We start from the raw sequence: 20,649 nt of genomic DNA, 5'->3' as shown, positions 1-20,649 counted from the left end.
CAATCAATGTTTATTTATATAGCCCTAAATCACAAGTGTCTCAAAGGGCTGCACAAGCCACAACGACATCCTCGGTACAGAGCCCACATACGAGCAAGGAAAAACTCACCCCAGTGGGACGTCGATGTGAATGACTATGAGAAACCTTGGAGAGGACCGCATATGTGGGTTAAACCCCCCCCCCTCTAGGGGAGACCGAAAGCAATGGATGTTGAGTGGGTCTGACATAATATTGTGAAAGTCCAGTCCATAGCGGATCCAACATATCAGCGAAAGTCCGGTCCATAGTGGATCCAACATAATAGTGTGAGTCCAGTCCATAGTGGGGCCAGCAGGAAACCATCCCGAGCAGAGACGGGTCAGCAGCGCAGAGATGTCCCCAACCGATGCACAGGCGAGCGGTCCACCCCGGGTCCCGACTCTGGACAGCCAGCACTTCATCCATGGCCACTGGACCTGTGTAAAGTTAAGGGCATATTTTGAGACAAAGATTAGTGAATAGTGTTCATTCCGCCTTATATGTTTCAAAAAGTTATGGGCAGATTCTCATGAAACATTACAGGTTTTATACCCCGACAAGACATGAAATCATTTAGCAATGCCAGGACTTAGTTTTTATACCATTGTGATTTTTCATGAAATCATTGGTGGAATTTTTTTTTTTTTTTTTTTTTTTCATAAAGAAATACAATCATGTGTGCTTACGGACTGTATCCCTGCAGTCTGTATTGATCTATATTGATATATAATGCATATATTGTGCTTTTTATGTCAATCTAATTTTTTTTAAAAAAATTAAATTTCTTGCGCGGTGCGGTACGAATCGGTACCAGTCCGCGGCCCGGTGGTAGGGGACCACTGCGATAGAACACCTTTGGGATGAATTAAAACGGAGACTGAGAGGCAGGCCTTCTCGACCAACATCAGTGTGTGACCTCACCAATGCGCTTTTGGAAGAATGGTCGACAATTCCGATAAACATACTCCGCAACCTTGTGGACAGCCATCCCAGAAGAGTTGAAGCTGTAATAGCTGCAAAAGGAGGGATGGCACTTCAAGTTCATATGTGAGTAAGGCAGGTGGCCAAATACTTTTGGCAATATAGTGTAAATATGCAGAAATATGAGTTCAAATTGATAATATTACAACCTGTCATTATTCACTATGATCATAAATCGTTTGGTTTCCCTGTATGACCCTTTGTTATCCAATCCAATCCGTTCCATCAATAACGCCCACTTTACTGAAAAGCCAATCCAGGTTTTCACTGTCACCTTCCAGCTGCACCTGTGCTGCTTACTTACAGTTAGCATGCTGCACTAGGGATGGGCGATACCACACTTTTAGGATTCGATACGATACCGATACTTTTTCTTGCATTTTCATCGATACCGATACCATTAATTTCTTATTGGCAATTTTTGTCAGTCAAAAATATTATTACTATTATTATTTAAGACAAATCACAAGACAAATACAGACCATTTATACCACATGTATTATGGTCAATATATAATAAAAGTACAATTAAAATAAATAACATAAATATGAAAAATAAATTAAATATTATATATAATAATAATTAGATATTAGGGCTTTCCAATTAACTGTCAAATCCGAATTGCAAGAAGCTGCAGTTATTTTTTAAAGTTTGTGATATAATTAGCAATTAATGAAATATGAAATAGGCTAATGTTTTCGAAATGTAAGAAATCATGTTACAGATTAAAACCAAAATCACATTCAATCATATATTTCAAGATTTTCTTGGAAAAAAAATAAAACTGTAATGCAAAGATGAAGAATCTCCAAATTGTATCTCTTTCTTATCTTGTTTTAAATACTCAAGCAATTTTCAACTAACAGTAAATTCCCCTGTGTGGAAATTATTCGAATTTAGGATAATCATTTAAACAAAAATATTCAGTAAACATTACTAAAAAAAAAAGTCAACAATTGGACAACACTGGATATGCCTGGCTGCACGTTGACGACGCTCATTGGCTGTCTCCTGTCACGTGACTGGGCCAGCTCTATACTCTGCCAGGTACAGGGGTGTCCCAGCACATAGTAAGTTAAGTACCGGTAAGTCATCAAAAACATCTGAAAGTGATGCTTGCACCCCCCCACACGTCGTTTTTTGGTTTATATCGATACTTTTTTTCAGAAAAGTGATGCCAAATGAGTAGCGTGTGAGTATCGACATATCGATACCACAGGATCGATACGCACATCCCTATGCTGCACACAGCCGGAGCCAGACGGAGAGTAGCAGCATTGAGAGAGCTCGACTACAAGATGGACATACGGAAGTTTTTCAACAAAGTAAGTATTTACAACTGCTGGAAGTACCAAATTAGCTCCAGTTAATAGCTTACACTGCCAGCTAACAGTCCCATGTAATTAATGAAACAAGCGCTCGCCATTTGATCAAAACAAAACAAAATTTAGCTAGCAAACCACACATTGTTAGCATAATGGTGATGGATTTATCTCACTTGTTGTAGCTCTGAAAAAAAGAGAGCCGAGCTCATTGATTTCCTTTTGTTTGGGCCATCTCTTAATAATATTTATTTCACTAACTGCTTCTTTGCTATCACTTTTACCATCATATTTGTCATACTTGCCAACCTTGAGACCTCCGATTCCGGGTGGGGCGTGGTCGGGGGTTGTGGTTGGGGGCGGGGGGCGTGGTTAAGAGGGGAGGAGTATATTTACAGCTAGAATTCACCAACTCGAGTATTTCATACATATTTCATATATATATATATATATATATATATATATATATTTATTTATTTATTTATTTTACTATACATATAAATAAAAGAAATACTTGAATGTCAGTGTTTCGGAGGCTATCCAGTAGATGGCAGTATTGTCCTGTTTAAGAGTGTCACAACATTGCTGTTTACGGCAGACGAACTGCTTTATGGTAGACGAAAACGTGACTGCTGTTGTTGTGTGTTGTTACCGCGCTGGGAGGACGTTAATGAAACTGCCTAACAATAGACCCACATAAGAAACCAAGAACTCGCCCTCGATCATTCTACAGTTATAACGTGATTGGGCAGGCACGCTGTTTGTATCGTGGGAAAGGGGACGTGAAAACAGACTGTCGCCGCTGTCCCCACTCAGGTCCGCATTGAGCTGGAGGGGGCGTGGCCTCCAGCTCCGGCTGAATTCCGGGAGTTTATCGGGAGAAAATTTCTTCCGGGAGGTTATCGGGAGAGGCGCTGAATTCCGGGAGTCTCCCGGTAAAACCGGGAGGGTTGGCAAGTATGATATTTGTACATATCCTATTTGCTGATGTTGTTGTTGTTGTTGTTGTTGTTGTTGTTGTTGTCTCTCTGTCTTATCCCTCTCTTGTCCTCGCAATTTCCCCCTCTCTCTTCCTTTTTTTCTCTTTCAATCCCCTCCTGCTCCGGCCCGGCTGCACCAAATAATAATATAAATCCATCCATCCATCCATTTTCTATCGCTTATTCCCTTCGGGGTCGCGGGGGGCGCTGGAGCCTATCTCAGCTACAATCGGGCGGAAGGCGGGGTACACCCTGGACAAGTCGCCACCTCATCGCAGGGCCAACACAGATAGACAGACAACATTCACACTCACATTCACACACTAGAGCCAATTTAGTGTTGCCAATCAACCTATCCCCAGGTGCATGTTTTTTGGAGGTGGGAGGAAGCCGGAGTACCCGGAGGGAACCCACGCAGTCACGGGGAGGACATGCAAACTCCACACAGAAAGATCCCGAGTGCAGGATCGAACCCAGGACCTCCGTATTGTGAGGCAGACGCACTAACCCCTCCTACACCGTGCTGCCCTAATATATAAATCCATGTAATTAATAAATACATTTAACCTCTTAAGGCCCAAGCTGTTTGTTTACATGCTTTTTTAAATTTCTCTTTACTATTTGGGCTTATTGGACCCTAATTAGAATAAAAACTAAGAATCCTCTTTCGATATGATGTACTTAGTCCATAAGTAACAAACGTGTACTTCATGTTTAGTGACATGATAATTCTTTTTTTTACAATTTTTTTTTTCTTCCAAATTTCATCGAATGTTATACTCTCCTGACACCACCAGATGACAGTATAAGTGTCCACATAAGCACATAAGACTCAAATTCAGTAGTGTACACAATTTTGGAAATAAGAGCTAAAAGGTGCTATCCACGCATGTGGCCAACTAAGCCTTTAGAGGTTTTGATAAAGTCAAATACAAATAAGGCAACAAGAGAAGTATCCCACACTTTTATTTTGTAAAGTAAATTTATACAGCCGATATGGGCATCTACATCAACTATATGATTTGCCTGAGTAGCTGGACAGGACAAAAAAGCAAACCAAACAAACAAAAAAAACTTAGTGACGCCCCTGAACATTACAATGTACTTTGACCAAAATCAAAAAGCTTGCGTTATTCTGGTAATATGTCTTTATTTTCGTAACTTTTTTTTGTCAAAAAAACTTAATTGTATTACCTACTTACCATTCTCTCTGAACATTACAATTTTTGTTAACAAAATAATCATGTTATTTTCCTTGATTCTCCAAACATTAAAACGTTATTCTTGTAAACTGTATTTTTTTGTTTTAATAATAACATTATGAGGTTAAAAAAAAAAATAGTACAACTTAATTTACGTATATAGTTTGTTATGTATTTATTCTCTAAAATTTTGATTTTATTTTCATTACTTTCCTCTCATACGACTTTAATCTCAGAATATTTCGACTTTAACGTAGGACTTAATTTAACTCTCATAATATTCTGACTTTATTCTTATAACATTCTGCCAAAGCAAAAAAATAATAATTTTATTACAACACTTATCCCATAACGTGATTTTTTTTCCCCTCACAGCATTTCACATTTATTTTCCTAACATTACAATTTTATGATTTATGCTTTTATTTTGAGATTGTATTATGATTTTTTTCTTGCAACAATGTTTACAAAAGATACTAGTTATTTTTATTTTCCTTTATTCTACTAACTTTACAACTTTATTCTCATTAATATAGTATGTTTTTCCTTGTAACATAAGTTTTTTTCACAAGATGTCCGACTTCATTTTCATCGCTACACTTCTCCAAACAGGTGATTTAATTCTCATTACTATCTTCTCCTAACATACGATTTAATTCTCATGATATCTAAACTTTATTTAAAAGACATTACGATTTTTTTTCTTGATCAAAACGTTTACTTTTACGACTTTAGTCTCATTTTTCAAAAATTTTCTCACGTTACACATTTATTCTCGTAACGTTACAACTTTATTAATAATGCTTTTTGAAATCGTACTATCATGTCTTGGTTCTTGTAACATTACAGTGTTTGTTTCCAAAATATACCTAATGATTTTTTATTTTACTTTATTCTCCTGACATTACAACTTTAGACTCACATTTTTATTAACATTAATAATAAACAATTGTATTAACATTATAAGGGTTTTTTTTCACAATAAGTACAACTTAATTTTTTTAGTTATGCCTTTATTGTCCTAACATCCATCCATCCATTTTCTACCGCTTGTATTTGGACTTAATTCTCATTGATTTTTTCTCCCAACATACTACTTAATTCTCATAATATTCAGACTTTCTTGTCATTACATATGGCTTACTGTAACTCTCATAATACCCTGATTTTACTCTCCTAACATTACAAATTTGTTCATAGGAAATATGATTTAGTTTTTGTAATTACACCTTTATTCTTTTAAAATGTTTCACTTCATTTTCAATATTTTCTTCTCATAATATACATTTTCATTCTCATAATTTTATGACTTTCTTCTCATAACCTACAAATTACAGTAAATCAACAGCACAACTCAAAAAACTTGAATCTTTGCAACTTTACAACTTAAAATTTTTTAGACCTTTAATTTGAACTATTTACAACTTTTAATCTCATAAAATTGCGATTTTTTTTTTTCTCTCTCGCAACATTACAAATGTATTTTCGTAACATTACGCCTTTGAAATTGTACTATTTTTCTCTTCAGTGCGGTCCCGATAGGTCATTGTAATTATTATAATTCATGTCCACCCAGTTAAAAAGAGCTGAAAGGAGGCTGAGGACAGGGTCGTCGTTGAGGCAGGAAGTATACTGTGGTTAGCTGGGCGGAAAGAAGGAGGGGAAGCATTTCTGTTATTCTCTCCATTAGGCTGACGTGAAACGAATGTGAAACCTAAGAACATCCGTGGTTCTCCTACTCAGGATTTGGCTCGCATCCCTAAACTCCGATGAAACATGGTGCCACTGTGAGATGCTGTTAAGACAATGGTGATTGGTTCGCACGTGGATCCTGAGACGGCCCAGAAGTCTGCTGAGACCCGGGGGCCATCTTGGCCGGTCTTGCTGCTCACGCTGGCTGCCGTCACCACCTCCTCCTTGTCAGCTCTGTCCTTGTACCAGCTGGTGGTCCTCAGAGCTGAGGTGGTTGGACTGAAATCCGAGATGTGTCGCAGGAGGGAAGAGAGTCAGGAGGCCAAGCGTAGAGACCAGGTCGGTTGTCTAGAACAGTGTTTTTCAACCACTGTGACTTGAAATACAGTCTGGTGTGCCGTGGGAGATTATGTAACTTCACCTAATTGGGTTAAAAATATTTTTTGCACACAAGTAATTATAATCCGTAAATAATGTGCCGTTGTGGAGTGTCTGTACTGTCTAGAGTTCGGCAGACTAACCGTGTAATACTCTTCCATATCAGTAGGTGGCAGCAGGTAGCTAATTGCTTTGTAGATGTCGGGAACACGTCGTGTCATGATCACAATATGCAGGCGACAGCGGGAGGCAGCGTGCGGGTAAAAAGGTATCTTATGCTTAAACCAAAAAATAAACAAAAGGCGAGTGCCGCTAAGAAAAGGCATTGAAGCTTAGGCATGGCTATGCAAAACGAAACTAAAACTGAACTGGCTGCAAAGTAAACAAAAACAGAATGCTGGACAACAGCAAAGACTCACAGCGTGTGGAGCAGACGGCGTCCACAAAGTACATACGTACATGACATGACAATCAACAATGTCCCCACAAAGAATGAAAGCGTCCACACAACTTAAATAGTCTTGATTGCGGGGAAAAAAGCAGGTGTGGAAAATAGCGCTCAAGGAAGACATGAAACTGCTACAAGAAAATACCAACAAAACAGGAAAAAACACCAAAATAGGAGTGCAAGACAAGGACTAAAACACTACACTCAAGAAAACAGCAAAAAATTCAAAATAAGTCACGGCGTTATGTGACAGGTTGTGACGTAGACCTACTTTGAGACAAGAGCTATAGTGATGCATGCTTGGTTATGGTTTGAATTCATATCCAACAATTGCAAGAATGACTTTTTATTGTCAACATCGGCTACTGAGTTAATTTTTTTAATGATTTCTGCTTGTGGTGTGCCTTGGTTCAAAAAAGGTTGAAAAACACTGCACTAGTGTGCCGTGAGATAGAATCTGGTGTGCCGTGGGAGATTATGTCATTTCACCTATTTGGGTTATAAATGTTTTTTTGCAAACCCTTAATTATAGTCTGCAAATAATGTGTCGGTGCTGTCTAGAGCTCGGCAGGGAAACCGTGCAATACTCTTCCATATCAGTAGGTCGTGTGAGACGACCATTATTTGTTGTGATCCCAATATGCAGACCACAGCGGGAGGCAGCATGCAGGTAAAAAGGTATCTAATGTTTAAACCAAAAAATAAACATAAGGTGAGTGCCCCTAAAACAGGGGTGTCCAAAGTACGGCCCGGGGGCCATTTGCGGCCCGCAGCTCGGTTTTTATTGGCCTGCGAGACATTCTATAGACAAACTAAACAGGTCCCAAATTGGAACAAAAAACTATGAAAAATTCAACGGGACCAAATCCCCCCAAAATGGGACCTGAAAACCAAAATGGCCGACAACCTGAGCGTCTTACTGTATGAAGTCTTTGATGATTTCCGTGTGTCATGTCATGATGAAAAAGTGTACACATTTCTTGTAAGACATGATATGTTTTTGAGTGTACTAAAGCTCTCAAAAGCATTTCAGTTGACAGTGTGATAGCAATATTAGTAAATACAGGCTTACTTTCGAGCACAGTTAACATAAATACAAATAAAATCATTATTAAAATAATCATGAATTATTTCCTTTATAACACAAAGCTAAGATTTAGAAGTTATTTTCAAATGTTAGCATTCACCTACATTGTTTTGGTTTGAGTATTTTTCATATAAAAAATTTATAAAAGTGGCCCTCGCATCCTTCAATTTTTGTCTATGCTTTCTCCTCGCTGGAAAATGTTCGGACACCTCTTTCCCTAAGAAAAGACTTTGAAGCTTAGGGATGGCTATGCAGAACGAAACTAAAACTGAACTGGCTACAAAGTAAAAAAAACAGAATGCTGGACGACAGCAAAGACTTACTGTGGAGCAAAGACGGCGTCCACAATGTACATCCGAACATGACATGACAATCAACAATGTCCTCACAAAGAAGGATAGCAACAACTGAAATAGTCTTGAATAATGCTCAAGGAAGACATGAAACTGCTACAGGTATATACCAACAAAACAGGAAAAGCCAGCAAAATAGGAGCGCAAGACAAGAACTAAAACACCACACACAGGAAAACAGCAAAAAACTCCAAATAAGTCACGGCGTGATGTGACAGGTCGTGACAGTACACCTACTTTAAGACAAGAGCTATATTGATGCATGCTTGGTTATGGTTTAAAGTCATATCCCACAATTGCGACAATGTCTTTTTATTGTCCATTGAGTTTCATTTTTTAATGATTTCTGCTAGTGGTGTGCCTCCGGATTTTTTCAACGCAAAAAATGTGCTTTGACTCAAAAAAGGTTGAAAAACACTGGTCTAGAACACATATCTGCAATGATACATTCACTTCTTTAACATGTTGCTTTCATTTTCTCTTCTTAGACTGAGGATATCAGTCATGGGAGAGGCAGCCAGACAGACCCGCAACACGCTTTCACCCTCTTGAGGAGGAGGAGGATGGTCTCTGGGACAGACAAACCAGGTAGTTCGAAACATCACCGTTTACAAACGAAACACAATGAGGAAGACGAGGAAAATAAGAACAGGCATGTCAGTAAAGAAGCCTTGACCCTTTGCTTTATCCTGCTAACTTGCAGCTTTTATTTGCCTTCTACGCAGAACATATAGCGTAGCCACATAAATCCCTGTATCAACCAGTAATATGTTTTGTCATCTGAAACCAACACTGGAAATATTTTTTTAATATACAGTACAGGCCAAAAGTTTGGACTAGGGTTGTACGGTATACCGGTATTAGTATAGTATCCGCGATACTAATGAATCATATGCGGTACTATACCACCTCTGATAATTTTCTACCACTTGTCCTTAATAATTTTGACAAAATAACAGAATGGAAAATGACACAATATGTTACTGCATATGTCAGCAGCTAAATGAGGAGCCTTTGTTTGCTTACTTACTAATAAAAGACAAGTTGTCTTGTATATTCACTATTTTATTTAAGGACAAACTTGCAATGAGAAACATATGTTTAATGTACCATAAGATTTTTTTATTAAAATAAAGCCAATAATTATACCATTTTTTGTAGACCCCTTTATTTAGAAAAGTACCGAAAAGTATCGAAATAATTTTGGTACCGGTACCAAAATATTGGTATCGGGACAACACTAGTTTGGACACACTTTTCAATTTCAATGCGTTGACTTTATTTTCATGACTATTTACATTGTAGATTGTCACTGAAGGCATCAAAACTATGACACCTGTGAAGTGAAAACCATTTCAGGTGACTACCTCTTGAAGCTCATTGAGAGAATGCCAAGAGTGTGCAAAGCAGTTATCAGAGCAAAGGATGGCTATTTTGAAGAAACTAGAATATAAAACATGTTTTCAGTTATCCACCATTTTTGTTAAGTACATAACTCCACATTCATAGTTTTGATGCATTCAGTGACAATCTACAATGTAAATAGTCATGAAAATAAAGAAAACCCATTGAATAAGAAGGTGTGTCCAAACGTTTGGCCTGTACTGTACATATATCAGACACATTAACGCCTCATTCTATGATCTGTGACAGAGCTCTTAACTCAAAACATTCAAATCGACGTCTCCCATTAAAATAAATTTAAATCAATTTGTCCCCCAAAAACAGCACAATTTCAACATGTAACATTTTAGATAGGAAATGTATAAAAACAATACAATATAAAGTACTACAGCCACTACGACTACACCTACAGTAGTTTTATGAAGTAATGTAATTATAATGTACAACATTTACCCTGGAATGTGGACTTCTATGGTATCTCCTTGCAGCTGCTTCTCCGTCAAACACACCATCAGCAGCTTTTCCATATTTTTATGGATAAATGCCAACCGTTTAGTTCAGGAGTGTCAAACTCTTTTTATCTCAGGGGTCGCATGGAGGAAGCTCTATTCCCACGTGGGTCAGACGGGTAAAATCATTGCGAAATAACTTAAAAATACAAGTACGACAACTTCAGATGGTTTTCTTTGTTTTACTTCGGCCCAAAACACGGAGAAGGACATTCTGAAAATGTGCAAAACACAAATAATCCTCTTGACAAAACACTTCAAGTTAGTTTAAAATTCTGAGTAAAAAAACAGTTGCAAAAACACAATGAACTTAAACTTAATCTCAGTGTATCTACAAAGCAATTACACTTTAAGTCACAGCCCACCAAGGATTGAACAAAAAACTAAATAAAGCATAAATAAAAACTCTTATGCATCAATTACCTCATTTGCACCGCAGCAACTGCAGTGAGCAAACTCGTACAAAAGATGAAGCCATGGCACAAACAATAAAACCCCTTCTAAGTGTATTTGCTTTGTTTTTTAAAACTATTTTTATTATGGCCATCAGCGAAGAAAAATCCATCAATTACCCGCACCGTTTTATGAGCCGCAGGGCTCAAAGTGTAGGAAAAAAAATGTACGGTAAATTGAAGTTATCTAGGATCTCTTCTTTGTTTTCCGCTTTAACCAAGCCAGACTTTGAAGATGTGTAATATGCATTACTACTTTTGCAGCCACATTTCTTGGTGTTCGCTGGAGGGATAAGAGTGGGTCTTTGTTTCTTGAATGCAGCACTTTTGGCTTCCTGAGTGAGTTTGACGTGGGTTGAAAATGTTTTTACAAAATAGGATGACAAACGGATTTTTGGCTTGGTTAAATCAGAAACCCAAGAAGAGATCCGAGATCATTTTAATTCAAACCGTAAAACTAGTGTGTGTACGGCCGCCGTGTACTGTATATTTGAAAGGTAAGTGTATGAAACCTTACCAGACATGTTTTTAGATTAGATTAGATTAGTTTATTTCAAAAGGAACAATGCAATTTCATAAAACACATGACTACACATGGTTAAAAAGCCAGAATTAGCCAGAAGGCTAGTTTTTATCTGTAGTCCCCTGGCCATGATGTAAAAAAAAAAAGGCAGTAAAATTTAAATTTAAAAGAAAAAGAAAAGAAAGAGAGAGAATAAGAAAAAAAGCACAAAATACATATATATTATGATAAAAAATAAAATACACCATCACAACATAACATTTATAATAGCATCAAAACAGGCTCATCTTTTAGTGCTGGCAGCTGTAGGCGTTGATAAGCCACATTTTCCATTTTTTGTGAAGGCCTTGTGACCAGTTTAACCTCCCCGGGTACTGAGTTCCGCACATTTGCACTCCTTTTTGTTGACAGTTTCTCAGTCGTGTCTACAGTTGTTGGCGAATAATAGCAGGAGAACCTTCAGGAAAGGTACTGTGAGATTTCAAGTCACTGCTTATTGCATTTTTTTTGCATTGTAAGCTGTCGTCCCCTAAGGCGAAAATTGCATGTAAAATGTCCCAACGTATTCAACAATTATCCCTATAAGCAGTTCCAATGTAAAATTAAATTGCATCAGACTTTGCCCTGGAGCCATACACAGGCATCCCTTGGCAGACTGGCCTGAGGAGGGGCTCTGCACTGGAGGCAGTAGGAGACTGCATGGAGGTCCGAGAGGAGGGCTTCTTCTTTGTCTATAGTCAGGTTGGTCTTCTTTTTTTATACCATATTTCACCACAAGGAGGCGCTGCCGACCTACTGATTTATATTTTATGTGTTTGCTGAAGACTGCAGCAGCACTTCTGCATTCACATGTCTATTAAAATAATGCTTGTAAAATGTATATTTATTGCTGGTTCATTGTTTATGTATGTTAAACCCAAACTAATTGACAACTGTATTTTTATTAAGTACAAATGCACATTCTAATGAAATCCTTGAGTAAAAGTGTGTATTAAAATGTCTATGTTCAGAGGTATTATCCATAAACATAAATTTGATTTGTAATTTTTCCATGCAGGGATCTTAGTAGGAAGAACACACAGGGGATATTGACAACTCACTTTTTTTTTACGTTACTTTTTAAAGATTATTTTGTATTAATTGTATGTAATTACAATTTATATATGTATTCTACTTAAACATTTCACCAGCTGTTTTTATTATGTGTCCTATTTTTATTTTATTTTAACTATATAACAATATTTAATAACACTGTTTGTGTATTTTCTATTATAGCATTTGTATTAAATGAAGTCAAGGGTTCTTAACCTTTTTGGGGCCCAACTTTACTGCTACAGAGAGGCCCGGGACCCACTCAAATATTAACACTGAATTAATAATCTTACTTTCGATTTAATAATATTCAATAACTATATCTAACCTACTTGCAGTTTAACAGGATAAACCTTGTCAAATGATATTAAACCATATGTTAATCACAATATTATTGTTAAAATAGTTAAGATTATTAATTGTTGCGCTTAAGAAACTTCTGTATGACTTTAGCTCCAAACTTCTTCTGTTTGATATTGTCATTAATCATCAGTGGTGGAAATAGATATCCTTTTGGAGGCCCTCTTGGGGGCACTCTCGGCCAAACAATGGGCCCTATGGTTAAGAAACACTGAACTAAAGTGTATGTTTTTAATTTCCTATTTTTAAACTACTTTCAAAACCGGTTAAAAATGTTTTAATAATGTGATATTTTTTAATTAAATCAATGTATTTTTATAATAAAAATAAAGAAAACAGTAGTTAAAAATAGTAATTTATTAATTGTATTTGATGAAAAATGTTAAAGATGTAATAGTACTTGCTCTGGTGGTATAATAGTCCACACTGAAGCTAATCTTTAGTGCAGACGGCACGTGTTTTAAACCCGTCTAGGGCCCCAACACCCACCATTGGGGAAAGAAACTAAGCCAAATCAAACATGCCAGCGATTCGCTGTGGTGACCCCTAACAGGAAATGCTGTAAAACAAAAACCAAAAAAAAGTACTTTTGCTAACAATGCAAAGGGGAACTGCACTTTTTGGGGGTAATTTTGCCTATCGTTCAAAACCCTAATGAGAGACAAGGCATATGGTTTGGGGTTTTTTTGCATTCTAACTTGTAATGATCAGCTCGTTCTATGTAGCTTGCAATGCAGCGAATGGGATCAATCCATTCTGCCTCTAAATCACTCTAAAATGCATCTGAAACCCGCCAACAATACTTCATTTACGTTATGTAACCTGTATAATAACCAAGCCGTGCGACATTGTTATCGTAAGGACAAACACTGAGGTAGGCTATTGTTTGCTAGTGTAGTCAGACATCACCTTGGGACGACATTCTACGATGTCAGCTGTAAGCTAGCTTCTGCTTCAGCAGCTGAACGGTTTTTGAGTTTGCACAATGTGATAGGACACCAATATGAACTGACTGAAAAATATGAACAATCATATTACAGTATCTGTAAAGTATTAGCCCACATTTCATGTTTTGTTTGTACACAGCTAGCTGGACAGTGTATGTAGTTGTAACAACACGCATGGTGTGCTGCAGTTTTCATGATCAATCAATCAATGTTTACTGATATAGCCCTAAATCACGAGTGTCTCAAAGGGCTGCACAAGCCACAACGACATCAGATCCCACACCAGGGCAAGAAAAAACTCAGCCCAATGGGATAACAATGAGAAACCTTGGCGGGGACCGCAGATGTGGGGACCCCCACCCCTGGGCGACCGGTGCAATGGACGTCGAGTGGATCTAGCAAAATATTGTGAGAGTCCAATCCATAGTGGATCTAACATAATAGTGAGAGTCCAGTCCATAGTGGGGCCAGATCATCTTGAGCGGAGACAGGTCAGCAGCGCAGAGACGTCCCCAACTGATGAACAGATGAGTGGTCCACCCTGGGTCCCCGACTTTGGACAGCTAGCGCCTCATCTGTGGTCACCGAATCTGTGCCCCCCCCCCTCCACGAAGGAGAGGGGGGCAGAGCAGAAAAGAAACGGCAGATCAACTGGTCTAAAAGGGGGGTCTATTTAAAGGCTAGAGTATACAAATTAGTTTTAAGATGGGACTTAAATGCTTCTACTGAGGTAGCATCTCTAACTGTTACCGGGAGGGCATTCCATAGTACTGGAGCCCGAATAGAAAACGCTCTATAGCCCGCACACTTTTTTTGGGCTCTGGGAATGACTAATAAGCCGGAGTTCTTTGAACGCTGATTTCTTGCCGGGACATATGGTACAATACAATCAGCAAGATAGGATGGAGCTAGACCGTGTAGTATTTTATACGTAAGTAGTAAAACTTTAAAGTCACATCTTAAGTGCACAGGAAGCCAGTGCAGGTGAGCCAGTATAGGCGTAATATGATCAAACTTTCTTGTTCTTGTCAAATGTCTAGCAGCCGCATTTTGTACCAACTGTAATATTTTAATGCTAGACATAGGGAAGCCCGAAAATAATACGTTACAGTAATCAAGACGAGACGTAACGTACGAATGAATAATGATCTCGGTGTTGCTAGTGGACAAAATGGAACGAATTTTAGCGATATTACGGAGATGAAAGAAGGCCGTTTTAGTAACACTCTTGATGTGTGACTCAAAGGAGAGAGTTGGGTCGAAGATAATACCCAGATTCTTTACCGAGTCGCCTTGTGTAATTGTTTGGTTGTCAAATGTTAAGGTGGTATTATTAAATAGGTGTCGGTGTCTAGAAGGACAGATAATCAGCATTTCCGTTTTCTTAGCGTTGAGTTGCAAAAAGTTAACGGACATCCATTGTTTAATTTCAATAAGACACGCCTCCAGCTGATCAATATTATAGTGACTCACTCGATGGACATTTGTCTGTTTGCTTGCTGTATTGCACCATATGTCTGGGCCGATGTTTTTCCAGCTTGATTTTGATTAAACTCTCCATTTCTGTTGTCATATGAATCATTGACTTGAACAAGTCAGGAAAGTCACTTGGAGCCATTTCAAAGCAGCTTAAGGTACCAAGAGCAACTGTGCAGACAATTGTTTGTAAGTATAAAGTGCATGGCACAGTTTTGTCACTGCCACGATCAGGAAGAAAACACATCACCTGCTGCTGAGAGGACATTGGTCAGGATGATCAAGAGTCAACTGAGAACCACCAAAAACCAGGTCTGTAATGAATTGGAAGCTGCTGGAACACAGGTGTCAGTGTCCACAGTCAAGCCTGTTTTGCATCACCATGGACTGAGAGGCTACCATGCAAGAAGGAAGCCCTTGCTCCAGAAGCGACACCTTAAGGCTCGTCTAAAGTTTGCTGCTGATCACATTGACAAAGATAAGACCTTCTAGCCTGTGCATCGGTTGGGGACATCTCTGCGCTGCTGACCCGTCTCCGCTCGGGATGGTTTCCTGTTGGCCCCGCAGTGGACTGGACTCCCGCTGATGTGTTGGATCCACTGTGGACTGGACTTTCACAATGTTATGTCAGACCCACTCGACATCCGTTGCTTTCGGTCTCCCCTAGGGGGGGGGGGAGTTACCCACATATGCGGTCCTCTCCAAGGTTTCTCATAGTTATTCACCGACGTCCCACTGGGGTGAGTTTTTCCTTGCCCGTATGTGGGCTCTGTACCGAGGATGTCGTTGTGGCTTTTACAGCCCTTTGAGACACTTGTGATTTAGGGCTATATAAATAAACATTGATTGATTGATTGATTGATTCTGGAGGAAAGTTCTGTGGTCAGATTAAACAAAAATTAAGCTATTCAGGCTAAAATTAACTTTTTAGAATGGCCTTCCCAAAGTCCTGACTTAAACCCCATTGAGAATGTGGACAATGCTGAAGAAACAAGTCCATGTCAGAAAACCAACACATTTAGCTGAACCGCACCATTTTTGTCAAGAGGAGTGGTCAAAAATTCAACCAGAAGCTTGCTAGGAGCTTGTGGTTGGCTACCAAAAGCGCCTTATTGCAGTGAAACTTGCCAAGGGACATGTAACCAAATATTAACATTGCTGTATGTATACTTTTGACCCAGCAGATTTGGTCACATTTTCAGTAGACCCATAATACATTCATAAAAGAACCAAACTTCATGAATGTTTTTTGTGACCAACAAGTATGTAGGGATGATGTTTGATAAGAAATTATCGAGTTCGAGCCTATTATCGAATCCTCTTATCGAACCGATTCCTTATCGATTCTCTTATCGAATCCAGATAGGTTGTTGTATATGGAAAAAAACACAATATTTGGTTTAACAAAAGCTCAATTTTATTTTAAAAGAAAAAAATAAAATAAAATAAATAAATATTGACTGTTGCCCCCCTAAAAAAAAAAAAAAAAAAAATATTGACTGTTGTTACCCAAAGTATATTAAGTGGGATTTTTCAGAAAAACAAATATATACAGTAACACAAAAACAACCTGTCTCTGTGATCACTATAGGTGTATAAATAATAATATAGTGTTAAATAAAATCAGTCCTTTGGGCACAAAACTGAAATTAATACAGCTCTCCAAAAAGTGCACTTCTGCGGCTATTGGAACATACTAACTACACACACAGGCAGACAGCTAACAAACAATCCAAGACGTCTAATAAAGTTCCAAAGCAGATTAATCCATTTAGGCTCTTTATTGTTGTTTTTTACTATAGTGGTCTCGATAACGGGTACCGGTTCTCAAAAAGGGATTCGAGTCCGAGGACTCGGTTCTTTTCTTATCGAACAACCGGGAAAACCGGTTTCGAGCATCATCCCTACAAGTATGTGCTCCAATCACTCTATCACAAAAAAATAAGAGTTGTAGAAAGTATCGGAAACTCAAGACAGCCATGACATTATGTTCTTTACAAGTGTATGTAAACTTTTGATCGTTACTGTATATATATATATACAATATGTATATATATTTTTTTCTATATAGAGTATGTGTGTATATACATTCTATATATATATATATATATAAATGTATGTATGTGTGTGTGTGTGTGTGTGTGTGTATATACTATAGTGTTTAAAATGCGGCCGTTAATCTGCCATCAGGTGTACTACATGGACAGCACTTTTGCCATGGGCCACGTGGTGGTCCGGAGGAAGAGGACGGTGGTGGGTGACGAGGCTCAGTATGTGATCCTGTTCCGTTGCATCCAGAGCATGAACCCTGTGTACCCTTACAACACCTGCTACACAGGAGGTGCGCTATTATTATTATTATTATTATTATTCTCGTCCCGCTATGTATGTCATCTTTACAGCAGCTGTTACAGGTCAGTCGGTACAACTTGACAGCATACACAAAAAAAAATCATGTTAAAGGTGTGAAGCGGCGTGATGCTTCTGCTTCTTCCTCTTAGGTGTTGTGAAGCTGGAGGTGGGCGACCAGTTAGAGCTGCTGATCCCCAGGTCCACAGCCAACGTGTCCCTGGACGGAGACGCAACCTTCTTGGGCGCTGTCAAGCTGGTTTAAAGGCTGTCACCTCACATGAGAAGCACGCCTTCATCCTGGAAGAGACATTTGTGCACAGCATGAAAGAGAGACTGTCTGAGCAGGTTACATTTATCCATCTATCCATCCATTTTCTACCGCTTGTCCTTCTCTGGAGCCTATGTTACACATGCTGCCCATGTTACAATTATACTTCCTTCCAAATAATCAGTAATATTATGCATTTGCAAGCTACTGCATTATTTACCATGTAGCAAAAGCCATCTTTTACACAAAAGATTTGCAGAATCTGTCGCTTTTTCTTCGCAGCCCTATTTAAGATGTGTGGCAAAGCCTCTTTTTTTTTACTTTCCCCATAGCAGGGCGTGACAGAAAATCATTGGTAAAAAAAACACACGTTTTTTTTAACCAAAGAAGCATGAAAATGTATTTCAAATACAAATTTTTCTCGTTTAACTTACCTCACACGCCAATCAAATGCGAATAAAAGTCAGATGTTCGAAGCTAAGCAGAAGATAATTTGGCCATGGTATTGGGTGTAAAACGTTTAATGAACCTAAAGATTCATGCACATTTCGGCCAGAACATTATTAAGACTTTATAGCATAGCAATTTGCAATATTCAGTATGAGTAGAACTGTATTGCGATGATTCTATACTGTTATCATATGGACTCCAAATTTTTAAAAAATGGCGCCTTAGTGAGTGTTTGGCACACACACTAGCTGTACAGCTGGATTAAAGTCACTACATTTGACATGCAAATAAAATGTATAATTGTGTGAATGCTCCAAAGCATTCACACATATGGTTTTCTACACCAAAATTCATCTATTTATTATTCAACTTATTCTTATTTTTCTTCTTCTCCAGATTTTGGCGCGCTCTACCTTCCGCATTTTTCATCCCATTCAAACCGTTCCAACTTCAAACTGTTCAGCCTGTTTGGGAATCGCAGGCTTTCCCTTGACAAATTCCCAGATTTCCCAGAGTTCCAGGTTTTCCGGGACATTTTTCCCATTCAAAATGAATTGGCCATTTTTCAAACTTCCACCATTTTCACATTTTTCAACCGATTCAAACCATTTCACCTTCAACATATTCCACCCTTTTGGAAATTCAAACTTCCCTTTTTCCAAGTTCTAAAAAATTCCAGGATTTTCCACAATTCCTGGTTTTCCAAAGCCCTATTTCCACCCTTTTTTCTGGCGACTACTCCTTCCACATTTTTCAACCCACTTCAACCGTTCCACCGTCAAAACATTCCTCTTAATTAGGACAAAAAACAAAGTTGTTTTATGAACTGAAAAAATTCCCGGTTTTCCCGAAATTTCAGGAATTCCGTAATACCATTTTTCAATTCAACATGTTACTACTTCAACATTTCTCGACCGATTTCAAAATTTCCAACACCAACCATTTCAACTCATTCAAGTGTTTTACTATTTTCCAAAAAATTCCAGATTTTCCCAAAATTCCCTAATACCATTTACTACTTCAACATTTCTTGCCCAATTTAAACAATTCCAACACCAACCAATTCAGCTCATTCAGGACATTCATACTCCTAATCATTTTCCAAAAAAATCCCCCTTTTCCCAAAATTCCAGGAAGTTCCCATTGGACTGGGACAGTTTTCCAAGTTGCTCAATTCCCACATTTTTCTACCTATTCAAACCATTCCAACATCAACACATTCCTCTTATTCTGGACATTCAAACTAACACTTTCCCAAGTTCCAAACCAAGACCGGTTTTACTGGAAATTCAAACCATTCCAACATTCAAACTATTCTTACATTCATACTACATTCTGTCAGCATTTCAGTTCAACCTCAGCATTGGAGCATTCACACGCAATTCCTTCAAGAATTGCCTCTTCGAGTTAGCTAATATAATTGTTGTTTAAACAAATATCTGTGCAGAAAGTAATATGAAAAGTGCAACTCTGGTCGATGAGCCAAATAGTAAACAGGAGAAGACAACTTCCCACATTTACCATTTGGCGTTTAAAGATCAAAATGATCCCACAAGTGGGAATTTTCCTTTTTTTCTTAATTTCATTTATCGGGGAAAGATGTTAATGTCTCTTTTTTTCATGTCAGCATTTAAGCGAGTAAGCTGGCACCAGTAAGTGTTTTTAAAGTGAAGTTATTAAACACGGCTTTTTGGTCATTTTAATTTAAAACGGTAAGACAAACCGTCGGGAGTTATACCTCGGTTATCATTATTACCGTTTATTGTTACATCCGTCGATATTACAAAAAACAATGATAGAGTAATTCACTTTGAAATAACCGGTAATTGCTATTAAATAAAATGATATAGTTTTTTACAGTCTGGTGTTGTAATATTAGAGGGAATTGTGATTACAGTATTTTACTGTAATAAATGCTGTCAAATCCTTGTAAACGTTTACAATGTGGGAATTGCAAAATCTGCGAAACTCGTTAGAAAACCATCCGAAAATCACTAATTTTAAACCACATTTGTAGGTCCATAATGGGGTTCAGCAACCCGTGGCTCTAGAGCCACATGCGGCTCTTTAGCGCCACCCTAGGGGCTCCCTGGACCTCTTTCAGAAATGTGTGAAAATTTTTTTTTTTTAAATGGTTTCTGTAGGAAGACAAATGTGACACACACCTTCCTAATTGTTAAAAAATCCCACTGTTTATATTAAACATGCTTCACTGATAGTATTTGGCGAGCACCGTTTTGTCCTACTAATTTCAGCAATCTTTGAACTCATCGTAGTTTGTTTACATGTACAAATGTCTGATGCTGCCACATAAAGACATGTTTTATGCCACGCTGTCTCATTTTGTCCACCAA

At 38.2% G+C, this 20,649-nt stretch overlaps 1 protein-coding gene across 1 annotated transcript; it reads left to right on the top strand.

Moving 5' to 3' along the window:
• Positions 1-2,181: 2,181 nt before the first annotated feature.
• Positions 2,182-20,618, top strand: tnfsf13b (TNF superfamily member 13b). The gene is made up of 7 exons (XM_062069032.1): positions 2,182-2,325; positions 6,248-6,535; positions 8,951-9,050; positions 11,762-11,818; positions 11,967-12,091; positions 17,416-17,566; positions 17,727-20,618. The coding sequence occupies exons 2-7, from the start codon at positions 6,311-6,313 to the stop codon at positions 17,837-17,839; spliced, it is 771 nt and encodes a 256-aa protein (XP_061925016.1). The 5' UTR covers positions 2,182-2,325; positions 6,248-6,310; the 3' UTR covers positions 17,840-20,618.
• Positions 20,619-20,649: the final 31 nt, after the last annotated feature.

This window comes from Entelurus aequoreus, linkage group LG14 (genome assembly GCF_033978785.1).
Source record: "Entelurus aequoreus isolate RoL-2023_Sb linkage group LG14, RoL_Eaeq_v1.1, whole genome shotgun sequence".
NCBI lineage: Eukaryota > Metazoa > Chordata > Actinopteri > Syngnathiformes > Syngnathidae > Entelurus > Entelurus aequoreus.
The sequence above is the reverse complement of the archived record's forward strand: the minus strand, read 5'-3'. Positions and strand labels throughout refer to the sequence as shown.

What these genes read in the sequence shown, in the direction of transcription:
- tnfsf13b (XM_062069032.1), top strand. Translation starts at nt 6,311, where the DNA reads ATGGTGATTGGTTCGCACGTGGATCCTGAGACGGCCCAGAAGTCTGCT. An exon ending in CAGGAGAACCTTCAGGAAAG is followed by an intron (nt 11,819 to 11,966) that starts GTACTGTGAGAT and finishes AAATTGCATCAG; the next exon opens with ACTTTGCCCTGGAGCCATAC. An exon ending in CAACACCTGCTACACAGGAG is followed by an intron (nt 17,567 to 17,726) that starts GTGCGCTATTAT and finishes TCTTCCTCTTAG; the next exon opens with GTGTTGTGAAGCTGGAGGTG.